The sequence below is a fragment of the Muntiacus reevesi genome, chromosome 17, assembly GCF_963930625.1.
Source record: "Muntiacus reevesi chromosome 17, mMunRee1.1, whole genome shotgun sequence".
Classification (NCBI taxonomy): Eukaryota; Metazoa; Chordata; class Mammalia; order Artiodactyla; family Cervidae; genus Muntiacus; species Muntiacus reevesi.
Genome location: NC_089265.1, coordinates 41,060,022 through 41,084,437, shown reverse-complemented (window position 1 = coordinate 41,084,437; position 24,416 = coordinate 41,060,022). Strand labels below are relative to the sequence as shown.

The 24,416-nt window shown below is 39.9% G+C and overlaps 1 protein-coding gene across 3 annotated transcripts in view; it reads left to right on the top strand.

Moving 5' to 3' along the window:
• Positions 1-24,416, top strand: part of KANK1 (KN motif and ankyrin repeat domains 1) — a 206,140-nt gene that overhangs the window by 131,597 nt on the left and 50,127 nt on the right. For all 3 annotated transcript variants that reach the window (XM_065908383.1, XM_065908382.1, XM_065908381.1), the window contains exon 3: positions 14,894-15,013. In XM_065908383.1, coding sequence (XP_065764455.1) covers positions 14,977-15,013 — 37 coding nt within the window. In that variant the 5' untranslated portion in view covers positions 14,894-14,976. The remainder of the gene's footprint in view (positions 1-14,893; positions 15,014-24,416) is intronic.

Genomic DNA, 24,416 nt, shown 5'->3' with positions numbered 1-24,416 from the left:
GAACTTCCAGATGTTCAAGCTGGATTTCAAAAAGGCAGAGGAGCCAGAGATCAAATTGCCAACATCCGCTGCATCATTGAAAAAGCAAGAGAGTTCCAGAAAAGCATCTATTTCTGCTTTATTGACTATGCCAAAGCCTTTGACTGTATGGATCACAAGAAACTGGAAAATTCAAGAGTTGGGAATACCAGACCACCTGACCTGCCTACTGAGAAATCTGTATGCAGGTCAGGAATCAACAGTTAGAACTGGACATGGAACAACAGACTGGTTCCAAATAGGAAAAGGAATCTATCCAGGCTGTATATTGTCACCCGGCTTACTTTACTTATATGCAGAGTACATCATGAGAAACGCTGGGCTGGAAGAAGCACAAGCTGGAATCAAGATTGCTGGGAGAAATATCAATAACCTCAGATATACAGATGACACCACCCTTATGGCAGAAAGTGAAGAACTACTAAAGAGCCTCTTGATGAAAGTGAAAAAGAGAGTGAAAAAGTTGGCTTAAAGCTCAAAATTCAGAAAACTAAGATCTTGCCATCTGGTCCCGTCACTTCATGGCAAATAGATGGAGAAACAGTGGAAACAGTGGCAGACTTTATTTTTGGGGGCTCCAGAATCACTGCAGATGGTGACTGCAGCCATGAAATTAAAAGACCCTTACTCTTTGGGAGAAAAGTTATGAGCAACCTAGCTCACATGTTAAAAAGCAGAGACATTACTTTGCAAACAAAGGTCCGTGTAGTCAAGGCTATGGTTTTTCCAGTATTCATGTATGGTTGTGAGAGTTGGACTATAAAGAAAGTTGAGCACCGAAAAATTGATGTTTTTGAACTGTGGTGTTGGAGAAGACCCTTGAGAGTCCCTTGGACTGCCAGGAGATCCAACCAGTCAATCCTTAAGGAAATGAGTGTTGAATATTGATTGAAAGGACTGATGTTGAAGCTGAAACTCTAATACTTTGGCCACCTGATGCAAAGAGCTGACTCATTTGAAAAGACCCTGATGCTGGGAAAGATTGAAGGCAGGAGGAGAAGGGGATGACAGAGGATGAGATGGTTGGATGGCATCACTGACTCAATGGACATAAGTTTGAGTAAACCCCAGGAGTTGGTGATAGACAGGGAGGCCTGGTGTGCTGTAGTCCATGAGGTCACAGAGAGTTGGACACAACTGAGTGACTGAACTGAACCTGTAAAAGATGGCAATAATGTTAAAATTTAAAAAATAACATATTTGGAGAAAAATATAAAAGTACACCCATGTGTATGTGAGCACAGAGAAGAATTGGGAAGCTATATAGCAAAATGTTGATAGTAGTGAAATTACAGCTGATTTTCCTCTTTCTCAAACTTTTATTGTTGGAAATTTAGTACTATTACATTGAGGAGGGTAAAGATAACTTAATTTGAAAGTTGCAGAAAAAAGCAGCCATTCTGGGACTGAATTGGAGGAGAAATGAGAGCCCTGCTGTTGCAGCAACCCTTTGATGTTGTTTGGCAGGAGTTCTTTGAGTGACCATTGCTGTGCCAGGAAGAATTGGGAGGCCGTGGGGGCCTGTGAGACGAGATCCCTGTCCTGCTGACCTATGCACAAGGTCCCCTACAGCCTTACCCTGTCTGGCAATATCAGCCCTGGGGAGCCTCACGTGCCCCTTTGGGTCCAGGATTTAGAAGAACAGAATTACTGAATGTCTGTCAGGTCTGGAAGTGTCTGTAGGACTGTCCAAGTCCAGCTATGAAGAACTGGAGGTCTAGAGTGTATAAGTAACTTTCTCATAGCCCTGGAGGTATTTCGAGGCCAAGTCGAGGTGAAGACACAGTTCCCAGGCTCCTTGTCTTGGACTGCTATATTGCTTATGCCCGAATTCTGCTGCTGTGGATGAGTCACCAGTTCTCACAAGCAGCTTTAAAGGCCAGAGGAAAAGAGGTTTCCAGGTAAGGGGATCAGTTTTCTCTTGTAACTTAGGACATTAACTTGTTAGACCTTTTGTCCAGATCTGTGTCCTGTGAAATATATGAAAATTCAGGGCTTCTTGACTTTCCTTGGGTCCCGGCCTCTTTGGGATGCCTCATAAAGCCTCAGAACCTCTCTCTTGAACAATGTAGGTTTGCTGGAAACCACAAAACTTTGCATTTTGCTTAGGGGTTTCAAAGGCCCTCTGAGACTTGTTGCTTTATTGTCAATGTTATCTTGTGTTCCCTATGTTTTCAAGTAAGTTCTCTTGCTTTTGAACACAGTGAGACTATGAACTGGTTTTCATACCTTTGCGTTAAACTTGTTTCTTTTTTAAAATTTTATTTATTTATTTTAATTGGAGACTAATTACTTTACAATATTGTGGTGGTTTTTACCATACATTGACATGAATCAGCCATGGATGTACATCCCGAACCCCCCTCCCAGCTCCCTCCCCATCCCATCCCTCTGGGTTGTCCCAGTATACTGACTTTGAGTACCCTGTTTCACTTGGACTGGTGATCTATTTCACATATGGCAATAACATGTTTCAGTGCTATTCTCTCAAATCATCCCACCCTCGCCTTCTCCCACAGCGTCCAGAAGTCTGTTCTTTAGCTCTTTTGCTATCTTGCATATAGGGTCATCATTACGATCTTTCTAAATTCCATATATATGCACTAAACATGTTTCTTGAGAGAACAACAGTCTGGAAAGAGAGAAAGAAAGGACAGGAACTAGGAAGATCCTGCCATCTCACCTCATTAGCCACTTGTTTTGTTTCCTGTTACTGCTGGATTTGTCTTTCCAATAAAAGTGAAATTTTATGATATTTTAAAAATCTCCTACCATACTAGCGTAACTGCTTTCATTCTAGCAGTGCACTCTGCTCTGTTCCTGTCCAGGTGAATAATTTATGATGACAACCAAAGACTGTCTTCAGTGTGTTCTTTCATGCTGTTCTTTGGAAGAGGACAGTCCCTTCCATGAGAAAGACACAGACAGGGCCCCAGATGAGGCTAGAACTTCTCACCAAAACCTACGTGTCTGAAAAAGAGCAGGCAGTTTCCACTTATAATACTTTAGAGTTTTGAAAATAGCCTGGTGCCATGATTTTCACATTAGCTGGAGGAGTTGTGAACATGCTGACCACTGGACCCACCTGAAGACTTTCTGATTTGGTGGGGCCCAAGGATATGCATTTCTTGTTCCCAGGTGATGCTGGCATGGGTGGTCCAGGGCCACACTTTGACGAACAGTGACCTAGGGAGTAGGAGTCTATAAGGCAGTGTGTTTTCCAACCTTTTCTGATAACAAGAGTCACTTGGATGTGTGTGAAGGATATACATTTCAACTCCATTCCAGACTCACTGAAGCAGAATCTCTGGGGAGTATTGGGATGCTGCATTTTCAGACTTGCTATCAGGTAAACACCCTGCAGATCACCAGGGGACAGTAGAATTTACCTACCATTCAGCCACAGTTCCCCCATCCATTGCATGTTTGACCCTATGATGCCCTCAGCCCCTAGACATGTATCTATGTGTCTTCATTCTCATTTTAAAGTGATTTTTATGCCATCTTTATAAAACATATTTTTATTTCAGGTGTTCAATAAATTGTGTAAAAGAGACACTAGGACACCTGCCTTCTGAGAAGTCTGAGGTTTTATTGAGTTCTCTTTCTGTAAAGACAGTTACAGTCTTAGTGCATGCGTGCGTGTGTGTGACTGTGAGTAAAGCAGGGGGCTGGAAGGAGGGTAGGAAGAAAGAAATGTGCATTTCTGTGAAGTTCCCTGGTAATTTAGCTGGTCTGGGGTCACACTTTGAGAACCACTTAAATAGACCAGTGACTCAAACATAGCACATTGGCATCGCCTAGTGACAGTGAAGTTGCTCAGTCGTGTTTGACTCTTTACGACCCCATGGACTATAGCCCGCCAGGCTCCTCTGTCCATAGGATTCTCCAGGCAAGAATACTGGAGTGGGTTGCCATTTCCTTCTCCAGGGGATCTTCCCAACCCAGGGATCGAACCTGGGTCTCCTGCATCACAGGCAGACACTTTATCCTCTGAGCCACGAGGGAAGGTCTCCTTAAAAAATACTTCTGTCTGGGCCCCAACCCCACAGAGTACTTCATGGATAATTATTACCACAGTTAACACCATATCACCATATAATTACCGGTCATGTACTTGGACCTGTATAGTAACTCCAGTGACCAGCCAAGAGTGTGAACCACTGCTGTGGGTCCCTTGGGATACAAGGTAACCTATTCAGAAGCATAAGGCCTTGATGGGTAAAATAGGGCTAAGCCAGTGCCTCTCCCACATCAGTGTATGTGCAAATCACCTGGGTTGCTTCTTAGGATGCAGATTCTGATTCAGTATGTCTTCAGTGGGGTCCAAGATTCTACTTTTTTTAAGAAGTCACACAGATGCTGCTGCTCTTGACCTGGGTACCACACTTTGAGTAGCAAGGGGCTTAGAAAATATTGACCAACACATGTAAATGTCCATCAACACAAGCGTTATTTTTTTTTAAATAGTGTAGAACAAATAGAAACACAGTTGCCAGACATTTTAAGTTAAAAATAAAGCTATTGTGCCATTAATGAACTTTTCTTTTCCCTTGATGGCTAGAAATTTTTGTTTTTGTTTCTCTCTAATACTATCTGTAGTTTCAAATGTTTGTGAATTAACTTTGCTTTAGTATGATAGACATATACTATCAGGTTTTTTATCCCCCCAAGTCTGGATCTCATTGTTCCTTGTCTTTCTGAATTTGGGATCTCGCTCTCTACCTCATTGTCTCAGACTCTGCCCAATTGGTATTATCACCCAGAAACCTAACTGTTCATTAATGCCCCAAGGCCCTCATTTCAGAAGCTGATGGTATTTGGCTGCAAAGTGCTGCTAGATTGCACACTTCATGAGCCAGACTTCTTGGTACATGGCTTCAGTTTGGTTTTGGCCTGAGCCCAACCTTTCTGCCCTGGGTGAGGGGTGAAGCCTTTTCTCTGGCAGGTTCCATGCTCTGTTACTTTTCCTAGCGTGATGGAGTTGAGACATTTCTGTCAGAGTTTTTTAGAAGGGGGAATGGAGATGCTCAAGAAGGAAGAGGCAGGACCTTAAATGAGAAAGGGTTTTAAGTCTTTGTCGTGGAGTCGGCTTCCCTTGGCCTGTTGCATTTCCCAGCTGAATGTGGCAGAAGTGTTAGGTGATTGATGGCTTCTGAATTGGCACTGAAAGGAGCATCTCTGACTTCTCCCCATTTGAAATTGGTGGGAATAACCCCAGGAGTCCACAGTTCCCATGCTGACAAGAGGACAAAGATCTTCCTCCTGGGTGTGACCTGAGACCGGTCAGGCTGTCACCACACTGCTGTTACCCGGAGCATCCCTCAGTAGAACGGAACACCAGCAGGAACCAGGGATTCTCAGCCATTTCCCAGTTTTAAATGAAATCTCCACGGTGATGCCAACGCCCCCACCATGCGTAAACTAGAATTTGCCCTCAAGCATGGGTAGATGAACATCAGCTAGATTTTTGCAGACTGACTGCTTATCCCAGCTGGAACGCCTGAAACAATAAAATAGCAGAGAATGTTCTGGGTCTATATTAAAAATATAAAAGCATAAATGAGATTTATTTCAGCTGAAGGAAAGCAATATTCCAGCCTTACTGGAATAGCTTGAATGGCCTGTTTAGAGCAACTTGAACTTGACTGTGAATGAGGTACAGTAGATGCTAGTACTGTCTTTTTACATCTCTGGATTCGGTTTCTGGTTCCAGCTTTTCCCATAACCGTTTTCAGTTGAAGTGCATATGCACAGTTTAACTTTTGAGGAACATTTGTCAGGCAGCAAATTATAAAGTACCTTCTGATCTAGGCACTTGACCTCTTTTAAGTTTCCCTTAAATAAACTTGTTTCTTCTGGCAAAAATACAAGAATATCTGAGAAGTTTCTGTGTAGCATGGCTGAACCTTTCTGCTCTAAAGATTAGAAAATAAAAATTTTTTTGAAAATTAAAGAACTGGTCTGAATAAACCATTCCTGGAAGGTCCAGATCCAGTGTCCTTTCCCCGTGATATTATAACTGAAGAAGCCCTGACCTACCTCTCATTAAATATAGTAAAATGCCTAAACAAACTACTTAAAAATAAGATCATTTATATAATGTTACTAATTGACTTTAAAGTCCTCCTTGACTTAAGGTCCACCCTGGAGCTGATGATTCAGGAGGTCTGGAGTGGCCTGAGACTTTGCATTTCTAAGTAGGTCCCAGAAGGTCATGCTTTGCTGCTGGTCTGGGAACCACACTTGGAAACCTACTCTTTGGAAGATAAGAATCTAAGAATGTGTTGTGATCCCCTTTTATTTAGTCCAGGTACCCTTGAGCTTGTTATTAACACTATTGATCAATTTAAAGGTAACTACAGAGACTATCACATAAGAATCCAGAAGGAAGTAAAGGGAAAATGTCTGCTACAGCAGTAAATAAAGAACTGCACATTTTAAATAATTTAAATAGGAAATGAAGGAAAAGGCTTTCAAACTGTTTCAAACTAATTCTATCAGTAACTGGTTTGATTTTTTAATATTTGACTAAGCAAAAGCACTGATACTTTAACTCATAATCTACCACCAGGAGAGATGCTTGCTAAGTAAGAGCAAGACTTCACTAACATAGACTATTTATAACATCAAGGTTTAGGATTCTGCTATGGTCTGTTTTCCCTAAACCCATTAGAGGTGAACCAGTGCAGTCAATAAATACCATTTCACATGCCTGTCCTGAGTCATAACATTACTTCCCTCTAAAGTAAAAAATGTGAAGGTGATAAACTTTTAAAAAACTTTAATAATTCTAATTTTCATTTGTCTCCTCTTCTCCAGACTGTCTTTTACTCCTTTTTTTTACAGAGAAGTACCTGGTTTCAGCCTAGATTATGAGCTGATAAACGTCCATCACAGAAAATTTCCTGGAAAGAAAATTTGCCACCATTACTTCTAAGTGTTGGGGAAGCTGTGTGGTTCCCAGCAACCCAGCCGGAGCAGAGCCATGCAGGGCTGTGAGGCATCTGCAGGCTCCAAGTTGGCTTTAACCTCTTCGTTGGTGGCGTTTCCTTATGCCTACTCTTGGAAAGATGCTGATGTACTTCCATGATGTAGAGTGGATGTGGATGGGAGAGAGTCTGTGAGAGAGCTGGATGCATCCATGCCCACTTTTGTACCTAAAGAGGCAAATCTTAGCGTGTTCAGTTCAGTTCAGTTGCTCAGTCGTGTCCGAACTTTGCAACCCTATGGACTGCAGCATGCCAGGCCTCCCTGTCCATCACCAGCTTCTGGAGTCCACCCAAACCCTTGTCCATCGAGTTGATGATGCCATTCAACCATCTTATCCTCTGTCATCCTCTTCTCCTCCTGCCCTCAATCTTTCCCAGCATCAGGGTCTTTTTAAATGAGTCAGCTCTTCGCATCAGGTGGCCAAAGTATTGGAGTTTCAGCTTCAACGTCAGTCCTTCCAGTGAACACCCAGGACTCATCTCCTGTAGGATACACTGGTTGGATCTCCTTGCAGTCCAAGACTCTCAAGAGTCATCTCCAACACCACAGTTCAAAAGCATCAATTCTTCTGCACTCAGCCCTCTTTATAGTTCAACTCTCACATCCATACATGACTACTGGAAAAACCATAGCCTTGACTAGATGGACCTTTGTTGACAAAGTAATGTCTCTGCTTTTTAATATGCTATCTAGGTTGGTCATAACTTTCCTTCTAAGGAGTAAGCGTCTTTTAATTTCATGGTTACAATCACCACCTGCAGTGATTTTGGAGCCCCCAAAAATAAACTCAGCCACTGTTTCCACTGTTCCTCCATCTATTTGCCATGAAATGATGGGACCAGATGCTATGACCTTAGTTTTCTGAACGTTAAGCCAACTTTTTCACTCTCCTCTTTCACTTTCATCAAGAGGCTCTTTAGTAATTCTTCACTTTCTGCCATAAGGGTGGTGTCATCTGCATATCTGAGGTTATTGATATTTCTCCCAGCAATCTTGATTCCAGCTTATGCTTCTTCCAGTCCAGCATTTCTCATGATGAACTCTGCATATAAGTAAAGTAAGCAGGGTGACAATATACATCCTTGACATATTCCTTTTCCTATTTGTAACCAGTCTGTTGTTCCATGTCCAGTTCTAACTGTTGCTTGCTGACCTGCATACAGGTTTCTCAAGAGGTAGGTCAGGTGGTCTGGTATTCCCATCTCTTTCAGAATTTTCCAGTTTCTTGTGATCCACACAGTCAAAGGCTTTGGCATAGTCAATAAAGCAGAAATAGATGTTTTTCTGAACTCTCTTGCTTTTTTGATGATCCAGCAGATGTTGGCTATTTGATCTCTGGTTCCTTTGCCTTTTCTAAAACCAGCTTGAACATCTGGAAGTTCATGGTTCACATATTGCTGAAGCCTTCCTTGAAGAATTTTGAGCATTACTTTACTAGTATGTGAGATGAGTGCAATTGTGTAGCAGTTTGAGCATTCTTTGGCATTGCCTTTCTTTGGGATTAGAATGAAAACTGACCTTTTCCAGATCCTGTGGCCACTGCTGAGTTTTCCAAATTTGCTGACATATTGAGTGCAGCACTTTCACAGCATCATCTTTCAGGATTTGAAATAGCTCAACTGGGATTCCATCACCTCCACTAGCTTTGTTTGTAGTGTTGCTCCATAAGGCCCACTTGACTTCACATTCCAGGATGTCTGGCACTAGGTGAGTGATCAAACCATCGGGATTATCTGGGTCGTGAATATCTTTTTTATACAGTTCTTCTGTGTATTCTTGCCACCTCTTCTTAATATCTTCTGCTTCTGTTAGGTCCATACCATTTCTGTCCTTTATTGAGCCCATTTTTGCATGAAATAGTCCTTTGATATCTCTCATTTTCTTGAAGATATCTCTAGTCTTTCCCCTTCTATTGTTTTCCTCTATTTCTTTGCATTGATCGCTGAGGAAGGCTTTCTTATCTCTCCTGGCTATTCTTTGGAAGTCTGCATTCAAATGGGTGTATCTTTCTTTTTCTCCTTTGCTTTTCACTTCTCTTCTTTTCACAGCTATTTGTAAGGCCTCCTCAAACAGCCATTTTGCTTTTTTGCATTCCTTTTTCTTGGGGATGGTCTTGATCTCTGCCTTCTGTAGAATGTCACGAATCTCCATCCGTAGCTCATCAGGTACTCTATCAGATTTAGTCCCTTAAATCTATTTCTCACTTCTACTGTATAATCAGAAGGGATTTGATTTAGGTCATACCTGAATGGTCTATTGGTTTTCCCTACTTTCTTCAATTTAAGTCTGAATTTGGCAATAAGGAGTTCATGATCTGAGCTACAGTGAGCTCCTGGTCTTGTTTTTACTGACTGTATAGAACTTCTCCATCTTTGGCTACAAAAAATATAATCAATCTGATTTCGCTGTGGACCATCTGGTGATGTCCATGTGTAGAGTCTTCTCTTGTGTTGTTTGAAGAGGGTGTTTGCTATGACCAGTGTGTTCTCTTGGCAAAAGTCTACTAGTCTTTGCCCTGCTTCATTTTGTACCCCAAGGCCAAATTTGCCTGTTACTCCAGGTATTTCTTGACTTCCTACTTTTGCATTCCAGTCCCCTATAATGAAAAGGACATTTTTGGGGGGTGTCAGTTCTAAAAGGTCTTGTAGGTCTTCATAGAATCATTCAACTTCAGCTTCTTCAGTGTTACTGGTCGGGGCATAGACTTGGATTACCGTGATACTGAATGGTTTGCCTTGGAAACAAACAGAGATCATTCTGTCGTTTTTGAGATTGTAGCCAAGTACTGCATTTCAGACTCTTTTGTTGACTGTGATGGCTACTCCATTTCTTCTAAGGGATTTCTGCCCACAGTAATAGATATAATGGTCATCTGAGTTAAGTTCCCCCATTCCAGTCCATCTGAGTTCGCTGATTCCTAGAATGTCGACGTTAACTCTTGCCATCCCCTGTTTGACCACTTTCAATTTGCCTTGATTCATGGACCTAACATTCCAGGTTCCTGTGCAATATTGCTCTTTATGGCATCAAACCCTGCTTCTATCACCAGTTACATCCACAACTGGGTGTTGTTTTTGCTTTGGCTCCATCTCTTCATTCTTTTTTTTTTTTTCTTCATTCTTTATGAAGTTATTTCTCCACTGGTCATCAGTAGCATATTGGGCACTGACTAGGGGAGTTCATCTTTCAGTGTACTGTCTTTTTGCCTTTTCATACTGTTCATGGGGTTCTCAAGGCAAGAATACTGAAGTGGTTTGCCATTCCCTTTTCCAGTGGATCACATTCTATCAGACCTTTCCACCATGACCCGTCTGTCTTGGGTGGCCCCACAGGGCATGGCTTAGTTTCATTGAGTTAGACAAGTCTGTGGTCCATGTGATCAGATTGGCTAGTTGTCTGTGATTGTGGTTTCAGTCTGTCTGCCCTCTGATGCCCTCTCTCAGCGCCTACCGTCTTACTTGGGTTTCTCTTACCTTGGACGTGGGGCATCTCTTCACGGCTGCTCCAGCAAAGCGCAGCCGCTGCTCCTTACCTTGGACGTGTGGTATCTCCTCATGACCACCACCCCTGACCTTGGACGTGGGATGTGGGGTAGCTCCTCTCGACCGCTGCTGCTGACCTTGGACATGGGGTAGCTCCTGCGCCTCGCAGCCGCCGACATAATGTCTCTGAAATGAAAACAAAATAGTGACTGGTTCAGATTCTAGGATGGTATAGGTCTTTAAAAACACATTGAGGTAATTAAAATATGCATATAGTCAATATATTGAAAAGAGTCTCAGGTGGTAACAGTGACAACATTAGGATTGTCAGTAAATTGTCATTTTTTGGCATGTTTTGTCTTTTCCAGATTTTAAGTCAAATTCTTTACATTGCTTCTGTAACTTTATAAATTATATAAAAAAAAATATGTTATAAAAGACATTCTAGAACTTGCACATCAAAATGGTTGTTTCCCCTTTCATCATTGTCATTCTGAGCAGCAAGTTTCTTATTCCAGTTATGCTACTCTTATCCTGTCCATTTTTTAAACTCCTACAGTTCCATTGACAATCTCCCACACATTCTCAGTGGTGGAAAATTTCTTAAGCACTGAATTTTTTGAAAGAGTCAAATGGCATTCATGGCAAAGTCTAATGAATCAAGATTAATAATCAAGATTGATACCTTGTAGAGTCTGGAAGAGACTATGACCATTAAGTGCTAAAATATACCCTCTGTGTCATGGTATATTGAGTATACCATGGTATATTGAGGAGGTACCTCCTCAAACTCTTAAACATTTAATCTGAAAGAATGAAGTTTGAAATGTAATTGCCTTAAAACCAATATTACATAAAATTCTGAAACATAACTTTCTACCTAAAAGGAATTAAAACAAAGCATCCTTGCAGTAAGCATATACATCCCTTAGGTAACTCCTTGAAAGGGACTTCACTCTATGCATATTAGTTCTTACTTCTTACGGCAGTCATGCTATCAGTCTTAAGTCACTAATCACAAAACATGGCATATGAGCTGTAGGTGGATTGCTTAGCTCTAAAACGTAGCTCTTTCATTTACCAGCTATGTGACCTCAGCAAATTCTAGACCTCAGATTCCTATCTGTAAAATGTAGAGAGAGGATATTGGTACTTCATAGGATTGTTGTAAGGTTTAATTAATGTAATAACTGTTAAGTTCTTTTAAAGTGCCTTAAAGATAACATTATTTCACCAATTTCAAGATGCACATTTTAACACTTCTTAAATGAGGATATATCTTACAATTAGTGTAATTTTTAGGAGCATTTTATTAGCATTTAATTAGCAACATCTTTTTTTAACCAGTGGCACTTAACGGTACACTTTAGAGTAGATAACGTTTTAGATTTCAGTAACTAATGTAAGCTCTTGATCAGCACTAGTGGTCATCAACATTGTCATGAGTGTTGTCACCATCACCATCATAATCTTGGTTGTAACCAGCGCATTGGTATTTGACTGGTTGGCAATACTGGCTCAGAGTGCACATCAAATTTCAATTTTGCTTGTTTGTTTTCATTGATGTTCTTATGAAACATCAAGTGAGCTCTTTTTCATATCTGTTTCATTTTAAACTAATGTATCTACAAGGTTAATTCATGCATCTACATTGTTTTCAGCACCATACTTGGGGAGCTGTTCTTCAACACAAATCAGTCTCTATAAATAAACAGGCAAGAAGGCAAATTATTTTCTCTGTGGATGTCTTTTTCTAAATCCCTTCAAAGAAGTGCTTTTTCTTAGCCAGCAAAACCAAGCCACTGTTGTACTGTTAAGATTTACTGGTTTGCAGTCTTCTCTGAGAGAGAAAAGCAGCAGTTTATTGATCTGTAACAGAGAGTGGATCACGGCCAAACCTTTCATGGTTTATACAATGCACTGACATAAGAATCTGCATATCATTAAGAAGACCAAGTCCTCACAATTTGAAGCCACTTGTCAGACATGAACAATAACTGGGAAAGATCGATAACACAATATAAAACTTGTTTCTGCACAGAGACTGCCAGGATCCACACCCAGTGACAGGCATGTCTTGTTATTTTACCAGTGATACGCGTGTGGTTCCTAATTTGAGGTTTCCTCCTCATTTTGATTTTATTGTTCAGTTTGGGGGAGGGTGGGAGAGACCAATTTGGATCTGAGACAAAGATCTTCTGCCAGGTGAAAGATGTTCAAGAACAGGAGAGGACCTTGGACCAAAGTTTATGAAGTTTGACTCGGAAGATTCTGGGCACATATCCATCCAAATACCTTGACACATACTTCATTCACCCATAACACAAGCAGCATGTTTCTTCTTGCCTTCAGTTTTCCCTCAAGAGTTTAAGTGATGGTATTTACAAGCCATTATGAAGGAAGAATACACACACACATGGGGCTTGACTGAGACCAGTAAACAGTTTTTGCTGTTGTTGGCTTTTAAAAATATAATTGCTTGAATAATTCCAGAAGCTGGGCTTCTTCCTTTTGCCCCCTTGTCACCCCACTCCTCCTTCAGTTCTCCCAGTCCCCACCTTATTTTATTAACAAAGCTACATTTGTCAGACAATGCTCACTCTTATCCCTGCCTTTTGATTTGCCTACTCTCCCAAGTTCAGTGCCATGGACCTGAACCAGGGCCTATTTCCAACAGAATGTCAGGTGATGACCACATAGAGAAATTAGAGCTGTCCTGTCCTCTTGGTGAGCTGCCAGATAGAAACTGGGGACCAGCAGGGAGCCGGGAGGCCTGCCAGTGGAAGAGTGAGAATTGAGTCTCTGCAGGCAAGCTGAGCAGTACTCAACCGTAGCTGGAAAAGCCACACCAGGGAGCACGCCTGTCAGAAGCAGCCTGGAGAAGGTCCCTCAGAGTGCACTGAGCTGCTTTCACAGTAGTCAGCTTTGACCACAGTGCAGACCCATTCAGACAGTGAGGAAAAGATTCCCAGCTAAGCAGTAAGGAATTCTCACCCCGTGTGATCAAAGGGGTTCGCCGACTCCCCTTTCCTTCCTTTTTGTTTGCTTACATTTCTGACCTCTTACCATCTCCATGACCGTGGCTTGATAGTTTCCTTTTGCATAGCATTTTAAAATGCTTTTTTCTTTCTCCAGTTGATTTTAAAGCAAACAAAACCAAGTTGACAGGAAGTATCTAATGTCTCTTTTATAAATAATTACTATTACAAAAGTAATGAAGGAGCTAAAATCATGGATAATTGCATCACTGAAGGGCAACCACAATGAATGTTTTGGTGTATTCATTTCTAATTGTTTTAAATAGATGTATAAATATGTATTTTTAACAAAATGGGTTATGACAGAATAGTTTTTTTAATCAACATACTTTGAGTATTTTACTGTATTATTAAAAGCTCTTAAATGACATCAATAGCTGCATTAGGATACAGGATACATGGATATGTTATTATTTTAGAATTTTCCTGTTTGGGAGAGCTTATATAGGTTTTTCAATTTTCACTTTATCTCTCAGCTTGGAATTTGTTAAGCTCAATTTCTTCAGATTTTGTTGGTCTAGAGTGAGAATTTGGGCACAATGGAAGAAATGGAATATTCCTGTCTGTACCTTCGTTGCTTTCCTTGTCAATATTTTTCAAAAGGCATTTTGCGGAAGCAAAGGTTGAAACAGTGGGCTTTTTTTCTTTTTGTTTTAAATTTTGTGATTGTAATGTAGTAATCTCAGTTAACTTTAAAGTAGAAAATCAATATAAAATAAGAAATATGTTGCCTAACATAAACCCTGATGTTTCAAAACTGCATGTCATGCTAAGTCATTTGAAGTTTATCCAACAGAACAGAGCAGATTTTTTTTTTTTTTAAGATGAGGACTTCCTGGATGAGATTTATGTTTTAAAAGACTGGATCAGTAAAAAACTTGAGAATTCACATGAAATTAATCTTTTTTAAAAAATGTGAACATTTGGTGCAACAACTGCTTTGAAATTGCAATTGAGAAAATGAAGCTGTTGAATCAAAGTTTGGAAAGGAAGATAAGTTTAAAAACCAGAAATAGTTTGTGAAATGATACATATTTATATTTGAAGGACACCTTCCTCAAAAAGTCACATTTCTGGAGAACCTATTTTATCTCCCATAGACGTATTGTGTTTAGAGACCTGCTTGCAGCCCCTGCTCACGGGAGCATCTGTAAGTGCATCACTCTAAACATCCAGTGGCCAGATACAGGGCAGTCACCACCTTGCTCCACAGGTGTCTCTCCCCACTTTTCTGATTTACTCTGTCCATTAGCAGTCATCTTTGTAAACAGAAGGCTAAGATTTGGTGTTATACATATTTTTAAATGACCCATTTTGATGGGGCTCTCTTTATTGTTTCAGGTTGAATGCATTTGGGAACTTAATGCATAAAATTTGCATGACTCCTCACTCCTTTCTGGATCTGTCATTGGATTCAAGCCAGCATGGCTCACACCACAAAGGTTAATGGCTGTGCCTCAGGTAACTCCATGTTCTGGAGAGTGTGTGTGTGTGTGTGTGTGTGTGTGCGCGCGCGCGCGCATGAGTGTGTGTCTTTGCTCAGACTAATATTGCTTCTTTTTAAACAATGGATAAATAATAAGCTGCCTAGATAACTAGAATTTCAAAGCAGTTTCTGTCCATTAAAGTTTTTGTTGTTGTTTAATCTCTTGCAGAATCTGCTTTTATCTTGAGAGTTTTTATGTACAAAAATCAGTTAGGTAAATTATTATCTAAGGCAACTCTATTGGAGTGTTGAAAGATAAATGTAAAATCCTGAATGCTAATGCAACAATAATGTATACTTCTCTTGCAGTTCTTTATGAGGGATCAAACAATGAGAGAGGAGATGAGTCTGAATGCTTAAAACCAACCCTTAGTATCCATTCCCAAGCAGCTTTTGTTTGATTTTGCCCAACCGTGGGGGAGTGGGATAAGAGAAGGGTATATTCATTCTTTAACTTATCCAAAAAGAAATATACAGTAAGCTATAGATATTATGAATCATAAAGATTTGTATTCTGATTCTTACTTGATTACATTAGAAGCGTATATATTTTGCATATCTATGATTTGTATTGTTTATGTAAGATTTTGGAGACATTTGTAGGACAAACACTGAGAAAAGTATATGAGACTATATATATGGCAGGAGATGACAACCTCTCCAAAGTGGTACTCCAAGTGTTCATTCTTCTTTTAAGTTGTCTGCCAGATAGCAGGACGTGTGAGAGCAGTAATTGTATATATGGGAATTCTTGTGGAGCACTTGAGTCCAAGGTCCTCGCACTGCTGTCTCTGTGCACTGGTAATGGAGAGAATGTAGGGTTGGAGTCAGGAGACCCGTCTCCTACATTAACCATGAATTATGGGGCAGGACTCCTACTCCATGTGTAAAACATCAGTAAGTATGTGCAGGGCTAGAACCAACGAGAGCATCAGAAACATGCCTACATGTGTTGTGTGAGCTGTAAGACGTCAGGAGGAAAAGGAGGAGACCTCTGAAATGGGCCCACTCACCCCCTGTGAGACTTTGTGTAAGCAGTCCCAGCTGCAAGCATCCCCTCTAACAGGATACTACAGCTTGCCCCAGATCAAACCCAAATAAACTCAGTTGTTAATTATGGAACAGCTGATCTTAATCCATTCATTCTTCTTCCTGTCCTTTCTGCTTCTCGACTTCTCAGGACTTTTAGAGATTCTGCTCAGGATTGCTGTCAATCCCTAACATTTAATGAACTCTTAGTATTACTATGGTACCCAAGATGCCTTGCCTGCATTATTATACTTAATTATCACTGTAATCCTATGAAAGTGTGTGTTATCATCACTGCCACCACCACCACTGTTGCCCCTATATCATGGCACAGAGAAGCTCAGTAACTTACCTAAGTGAAGAAAGAAAAGTCAGGATTATTACTTGTTTCTCTAGTCAAATATTTGATAAGGGCAGAAATCGAAACACTGTGAAGTTTCTTGAGAGTTTTGAGTGGGTTTCAATCCCCCCATGATGTTATCATCTCCTTTCCCTCTCCTGCCCCTAATTCTTTTCACACACTCAGGGGAAGGGGGCTTGAAGTTGTTCTCCAAAACCCTCTGGTATCTCTGGCAAAATTCTATATTCAGGGGTTTAGATACTTATCCCCAAATGACCCTAATGCCTTTCCAACTTGATTTGTCCTGGAGTATCACTTTTCCTTTGTTCCTAAAGTCTGATGATACAGTTATAACCTTCCTTCTGCACTTGGTAGCCTGCCTAACAGGTCTAAGGACTGAGTCTGAAAGCAAAGAAAAACTCTGATTTGTGACTTCTGGGGTGTCAGGGTATGACTTGTTATTGCAGACAGGTGTCTGGACCAGGCAACAGAAGGTCTTTGTATATTCTAGTCATCATGGCCTCTGTAAGCAAATCTGATTAGAGACTTAAGTCACATATACCTTTATTTTATATATGCATACACAGATACATGTGCATGAATAAACTGTATATACATACATGCATGTATATGTGCGTGTATATATATACACACACACACACATACATATACGTGTGTGTATGTGTGTGTATATATATATACACACACACATATATATGAAACTCATTAGGGAAAATTTTATAATATAGAAGCTTAGTATTTTCCAAAAAATAAAGCAAGGATTACTGGTAATACCACCACTCCAAAATAAATGTTTTGCTTGTTTTGCATATAGCCTTTATTTTTTTCTCTTTTCTAAAATTTTATTTTACTTTTTAAAAACAGTTTGTAGTTATAAAAACAGTTTATAGTTAATTTACAATGTTATGTTTAATTTCAGGTACATAGTAAAGTGATTTAGTTATTTGCTGTTTAGTCACTAATATATCGATTCTTTTTTAGATTCTTTTCCCATATAGGCCATTACAGATTATGGAGTAGAGTTCCCTGTGCTATACAGTAGGTCCTTACTAGTTATCTGTTTTATTTATAGTAATGTGTATATGTCAATCCCGGTCTCCCAATTTATCCCCTCTCACCCCTGACCCCCATAACCATAAGTTTGTTTTTTATATCTGTGACTCTTTCTGTTTCATAAATATGTTCATATGTACCATTTTTTAGGATTCCACTTAAAAGTGATATCATATGATATTTGTCTGTCTCTCTCTGACTGACTTCACTCAGTATGACAATCTCTTGGTCCATTCATTTTGCTGCAAATGGCATTATTTCATTTTATAAATTTTATATATTTCATAGTTGAAATTATACTTATAAGAATCTGTACATTTCTTTTCTCACTTTGTATTACAGAAGAAATACCTAGCCATTGTAAAAAAAAAACAAAAAAAGCCAAACTCAATACAAAAACGTATGTGAGTTATAAATACACTTTTTGAAATGTAGTTAACGTAAGAACATTTACAGATTCAGATTTAAGATGTGATAAAGAGAGCTTTATGGAAGCTAATAAAGGCTGGTGACTGATCTTTCCCATGAGAAAAAAACTACATTATTTGGATAGTTTAGTAGAGTGTTAAGTGTGAAGTAAATACATGTTTTATTCATTTTCAAAAATAAAGTATAATATTAAATATGCTTTCTTAAACTATACTTCCCCTAGATGTGTTATGCCCCAAAGAGGTCTTCCTTCCTACCCCCTCCCCCTGAAAAATCACTGCTTTGGGCCCCTCAGAACATGAACAGAAATCCCATGTGACGATGGAGTCAGAACACTGGCGAAAGAAACACTTTTCATGGTCTGAGGAATATAGCAGATGGAAAAGAAGACAACTGAGAAAAGCACAACCTCGTTACACGGTGCCCTTGCTGCAAGACACACCTGAAGACTGATCATCCCATGTTCACATCCCTGTCTAGAGTTTAAATTGGATAAGGGACCATTCACAAGTCATTTTACACTCTCATTCCCCACTGAGTCCTTCAGTTAGATTGGGTAAAAAGTATTGATCTTTTAAAAATTGAAGTAGGCTTCCCTAGTGACTCAGATGGCAGAGAATCTGCCTGCAATGCAGGAGACCCAGGTTTGATTCCTGGGTTGAGAAGATCCCCTGGAGAAGGGCATGGCAACCCGCTCCAGTATTCTTGCCTGGGAAATCCTATGGACAGAGGAGCCTGGTGGGCTTAGGTCAATGGGGTTGCACAGAGTCAGACATGACCAAGCAACTAACACATAGCTTATCTACAATGTTAATTTCTGGTACAGCAAAGTGATTCAGTTATACCTATACGTACATTCTTTTTTTATATTCTTTTCCATTATGATTTATCATAGGATATTAACTATAATTCCCTCCCTGTCCATCACAAACTCCCGGAGTTTACTCAAGCTCATGCTCATCAAGTCGGTGATGCCATCCAGCCATCTCATCCTCTGTCGTCCCCTTCTCCTCCTGCCCCCAATCCCTCCCAGCATCAGGGTCTTTTCCAATGAGTCAGCTCTTCGCATGAGGTAGCCAAAGTACTGGAGTTTCAACTTCAGCATCAGTCCTTCCAATGAACACCCAGGACTGATCTCCTTTAGGATGGACTGGTTGGATCTCCTTGCAGTCCAAGGGATTCTCAAGAGTCTTCTCCAACACCACAGTTCAAAAGCATCAATTTTTCGGCGCTCAACTTTCTTCACAGTCCAACTCTCACATCCATACATGACCACTGAAAAAACCATAGCCTTGACCAGATGGACCTTTGTTGACAAAGTAATGTCTCTGCTTTTTAATATGCTACCTAGGTTGGTCATAACTTTCCTTCCAAGGAGTAAGCGTCTTTTAATTTCAGGGCTGCAGTCACCATCTGCAGTGATTTTGAGCACTTATAATGTGCCAAACATTGTTCTGGGCCCTGGGGATAGAGTAGGGAACAAAATATGCAGAAACATCTGCCTTTAGGAATCTTACATTTTAGTAGAAGTTGAAGTCTCCATATGAACAGAGTATCCAGATAAAAGAGAGTCATTCTTACACTATTAAAGAACTTTGTTTATCTGAAATTCAAATTTAACTGGGTGACCTCTTATTTGCTAAACTTGGCAGACTTACTTGTAAAGACCTTCCAGATTCATCTTCCTTCTTACTGCCCACCCCCTCATTATCAATTGTTTGTCATGATTTTATGTCTTTTTCACCAGATCCTTTATCCTACTTCTGTTGATTGGTTCAGTTTTGTTTTCATTAATTTAAAGCATTTTATTATGGTATTACTGCTACTGCTAAGTCACTTCAGTTGTGTCCGACTCTGTGCGACCCCATCCCTGGGATTCTCCAGGCAAGAACACTGGAGTGGGTTGCCATTTCCTTCTCCAATGCATAAAAGTGAAAAGTGAAAGTGAAATTGCTCAGTCATGTCTGATTCTTAGCGACCCCATGGACTGCAGCCTACCAGGCTCCTCCGTCCATGGGATTTTCCAGGCAAGAGTACTGGAGTGGGGGTGCCATAATGTCATTTGTTAATGTAATGAGGTATGAACATCATAAATTGCTCATGACTAACTGTTCTCTTTCTTTATAGCCAAATAGGAAGTAAATGGGAGTCATTGGTTAGAAAAATTGGTGTATTTCTGCAGAATCTAGGGATAGGGACAGTCTGCTTTTTCCTGTTTTCCCATCGTATTGTAAACAGTGTACTGATTGATGCCTTTCTAAACACTAATTAATGTTGTGAAACTTTAATTAGAGTTTAGAGTCTCTTTAGAAGTCAAATAACAAGTGACTTATTTGTCAGATAAAGATAATAATACTTGTCCTACCTTCTTTACGGGATTGTTATGAAGAAAAAAATAAAACAATAACCATCAAAACACTTTTTAAGATGTAAAGTGCTGGTCAGAAGTCAGGAGAAATCACCATCCTCCTTGTCCTGCTATCTCTGTCATGATCTAATAAACACCTGCTCAGGTGCCGTGTGCCAGGCTCTGTCAGATGCTGGAATGTTTGGGAAAGAACTGAAGTATTGTCTTGTATCTGACAGTTAAATGAAATAGGTATATGAGCCTTAGTGAATGACTTTTTATGCTTGCCATCACCATTTGTATTTTTTTCCTAATACTTACCTTTGCTAGTCTATTACATTTTCTCCCCTCTTGCTATTCTCTTTCACACCCTAAACATATGTATATTTTCCCAGACAGATACATATTTATTCATTCAATATACTTATTGAACTGCATTAACCATTTGGTTCTCATTTTAAATTAAATAACTTGCGTAAAAATATTTAATTTAAAATGTTTAAATAACTTTCATAAAATCTTGTTACCTCGTCAGTTATTTGGCTCCATGTTTTGTCTCCATGCTGATATTAAATGAGGTACAAAGGCCACAGATAAGACCTGGTCAATCAGAGAGAGTCAAAGTCTCGTGGCAGAGAAGGTAGACGGCTGTGGTGCAGTGCAGCCTACTTTCCGTTGTGTAAATATTTTTTCTGGGCAGGAGCATTTCTCAAACAGAACTCTGAGCGCACTGCGGTGAACCTGACAGCAGGGATATGAATGCTGTTTGTCAAGAACAAGACCAATTTGCACTGACTGGTCTGGCTGGAGGGGCCCTGGTGTTTTCCAAGACTATCTGTAAAGAATGTCAGAGAGCATGGCAGAGGTGGTGTGTTTGTGGTGGTGAGTCAGACCTGACCTCTGTGTTTGTATTACACCAAAGACAGAGGGTGAGCTGAAGAGAAACTGGGGCTGTTTTAATTTGTGGGCACCCTTCTTGACTTTCCAGGGTCTCCTGGTGCAATCTGCAAGAGGATTAAATGCATTTTCCCTTAAATGGTATGTTCAGTGGTTATCAGGAGAGCTGAGAGGGTAACAGAATTGCCCAACATAAAAACATATGTAAGAGCTAGCCAGGATTTTGATCTCTTCTGTTCGATCTCCCTTTTATGTTCAGATGACAAAACATGACTTGCCCCCATGGCTAACCCAGAAATTGAAAGTAGAGAGTCATTTTTCTTTGTTTGAGGCATTCTGTTGACATTAAAAATCAAAAGTGTAGTATCTATGAAGATATAATTGAACAGATCAATGGCAAAGTATATATTTCAGAAAACTACATAAAACCCAAAAGTAGAATGATTATAAATTACATGTCTCTCCTGACAGGGATTATTTTTTTCCTTAGTGTGAATTGTTCTATAGACCCAAATGACCAAGTGTATTCTAATACCATATACATATATATATATATATACATAAATTATATTTGTATATTTAGTACCTCATGCAGTTTCACCCTTTATTTGATGTGTTTAATAACTGGATTTAATTAGATTGTCAATTCAACTTCAGATGAAACTGTTAGTTAACTGAAGGCTAATTCCACACTGAATTTCTAAGTGAAATAATTTATTTTCTTATAGTGATGGCATTTGGGAAGATAGCTATTTTTTTAAGTAAGAAGTATTTACATTTGAATTTCCTAAGTGTTAAAATGCCAAGACCACCTACAAACAGGGACCCTGGGTTTTAGAGTCTTGCTTGTCTGGTTAATCAGAACCCCAGAATTCATCCAGCCCCAAAGAGGCTCTGAAGAGTCTCTCCCTTGTCAGGGCTTGCCTGTTTTATAAACTTTCAAGGCTTTGGTCTTAAGCTGTAGCCAGCTTTACCTTATAATATTTTTGCTTCAAACCGTGAGCGAGTCATAATGGGTTAAGCATCAGATTTCAGACTGGCGATTAGCTCTCCAGCTAAGCCGAGGAAGGATGACTTATCTCCCAGCCTACTTGGGTGTAGGAAGAATAGAATTCGGGCTCCTGCTAGTCCTAGGTCTTGAGCAAAGGTACCCTTCTGTTGTCGATTTCTGCCTAGGTGCTCCGTGGGTGCCAGCAAAAAAGAAAAAAGCACAAAATCCCAACAGGGAGTTTTCGCTATGTTAAGAACTTGAGCTCTTGCTATCTTTTGGAGATTGCATAGGGAGGCACAGGATTACAGCAACAGCCCTTCCACGGGGATTTGAATATTCTGTGCCCTGCTCATCCGCCAGCTTCCCATCGTGAGTATTGGCATTTGTTTCTGATTATACACTTCCCCTCTTTCTGGAAGAACTTTGGGTAGGCTAGTTGAGCCCATCAGCTTCCTTCTTCCTCTGTACGGGATAATTCTTGTTCATCTCCTTTGTGTAATTTCTAAGAAAGGTTTGAATGTGCTTGGAGGAGAATGAGTGACTAAAGCTCACTTTCTGCTTTGGGGACCTTTTCTATAAAAGGCTGTTTAATTTTATCTGGCATGAAAAATAATTAGTGGTGTTCTCACATTCACGGAAATAATGCATTCTTGCTCTTTTCTGGCAGTGTGTTTTAAAATGGCATTGAGTGAACTTCCTCTAATGAAAACCTCAAAGAAGAACCAACCGGGAAATGAGCCTTGATAAGATTCATTCAAACAGTTGTAGAAGTTCTAAGTCCAAAAAAAAGTGATGATTCTGTTTTTCCTCTCTTGGCTGCCCTGTTAGATATTTTTGGAGTGTGCTATAACTGATTTACTCATTTCCATATGCTTTAGGGAAAGTGTGTTCATGTTTTAGACAATAAGCCTGGTTCTGTTTTTGGGTTGCAGTTCTTTATTAAGGCTGAAAACAAGAAAAGTGTTTGAAATATGCAGCCCACTTGTATATATAGCATCAGTGATCTCATCTGGCCATTCTATATGGACAAGTGATCTTACAGCTTAAAAATAAGTATGTAGCTGTTTTGAGGATCTTTTAAAATAGAGACCAGATTTCTAATCCGAGTAGTTCTTGGAGCAAGCCATGGCTGAAAATGAAGATAAAATAATATTATATAATATTAGAAGACTTTTCTAACCAACAGAATGAAAAGCAGAACTATAGACATGAGGGAGAACTGGGCCAAGAAACAAATTGTTGGATTCATGGGATTTGTTCTTATCCTGAAAGTTAAATCTTTGTACTCTTATACTGTCTTGTTTGTGACAAGCCAGATTTGAGTAGTTCATGTTTCTATCAGCTAAATAAGAGGTTGTGGACATGACTACATTTCATCATATAAACCTTTATTTAGAGGAGCTGATGCTAGAGTAATGGTTTATGAAAGCAGTTTTATTATTTATAGCTCTTTTTATTAATCACAAGTCCTAAATTTATTTTAGTTCCTTTTTTGTGATTTTGTTTGGTTGGAACAGTTCTCTCTCCAAGGGATCTTATGCATTTTGGACATGGTCTCTGTTAGATAGAATCAAGTGCTAGTCATGGGATTTTTCTGAATTTAGTCTCACAATGTTTGGTTTAGTTGATAAGTTCCATCAACTTCGCAAATAACTTTGTGAAAACATTGATTCAGCTTGTACTGCCAAAATTTCCCTGTCCACTTTCTGAGTCCCCTTTTTCTTGCATCGATATGTTAGCTGAAGGCATTTCAAGTGTTCTATACAGCAGGCACATTTAAGAATCTCTTGAAAGAAAAGGGGAGAATATTCCTAGATTAGAAATATAAGTGAGTGACAGAGGGGATATTTCTAATAATTCGTAAGCCCGGCTGCTTAATATCTTTAAAGCCTTAGTCACTCACATCAGTTCTTATATTCTTCTAACTAAAACATAAAAAAGTTCACTCTCCCTCTGCTCTCAGTGTCCTCCTTATCTTGGTGGATACTCAGAGAGGGTATCCACCAAGAAACTTTCCTTTTCCCTAGTATTTCAGACTGATTGACCAGGATGCTTCATTCAAATCAGGACCACCCCCTGGAAATGTTTTTTGAGGCAGCCCATTTGGCATGTTCCCTCCAACTGTGAGACAAAGACTGATTTGTCTTCCCATGACCTGGAGGAGCAGGTTGAAGTACCTAATGGCTTCATGCAGCATGTCCCCTAGCCAGTACTCCGCCTCTTCAGGTGGTGAGTCAGCCCGATGATGCACGATTTTTATAGCATGGCAGG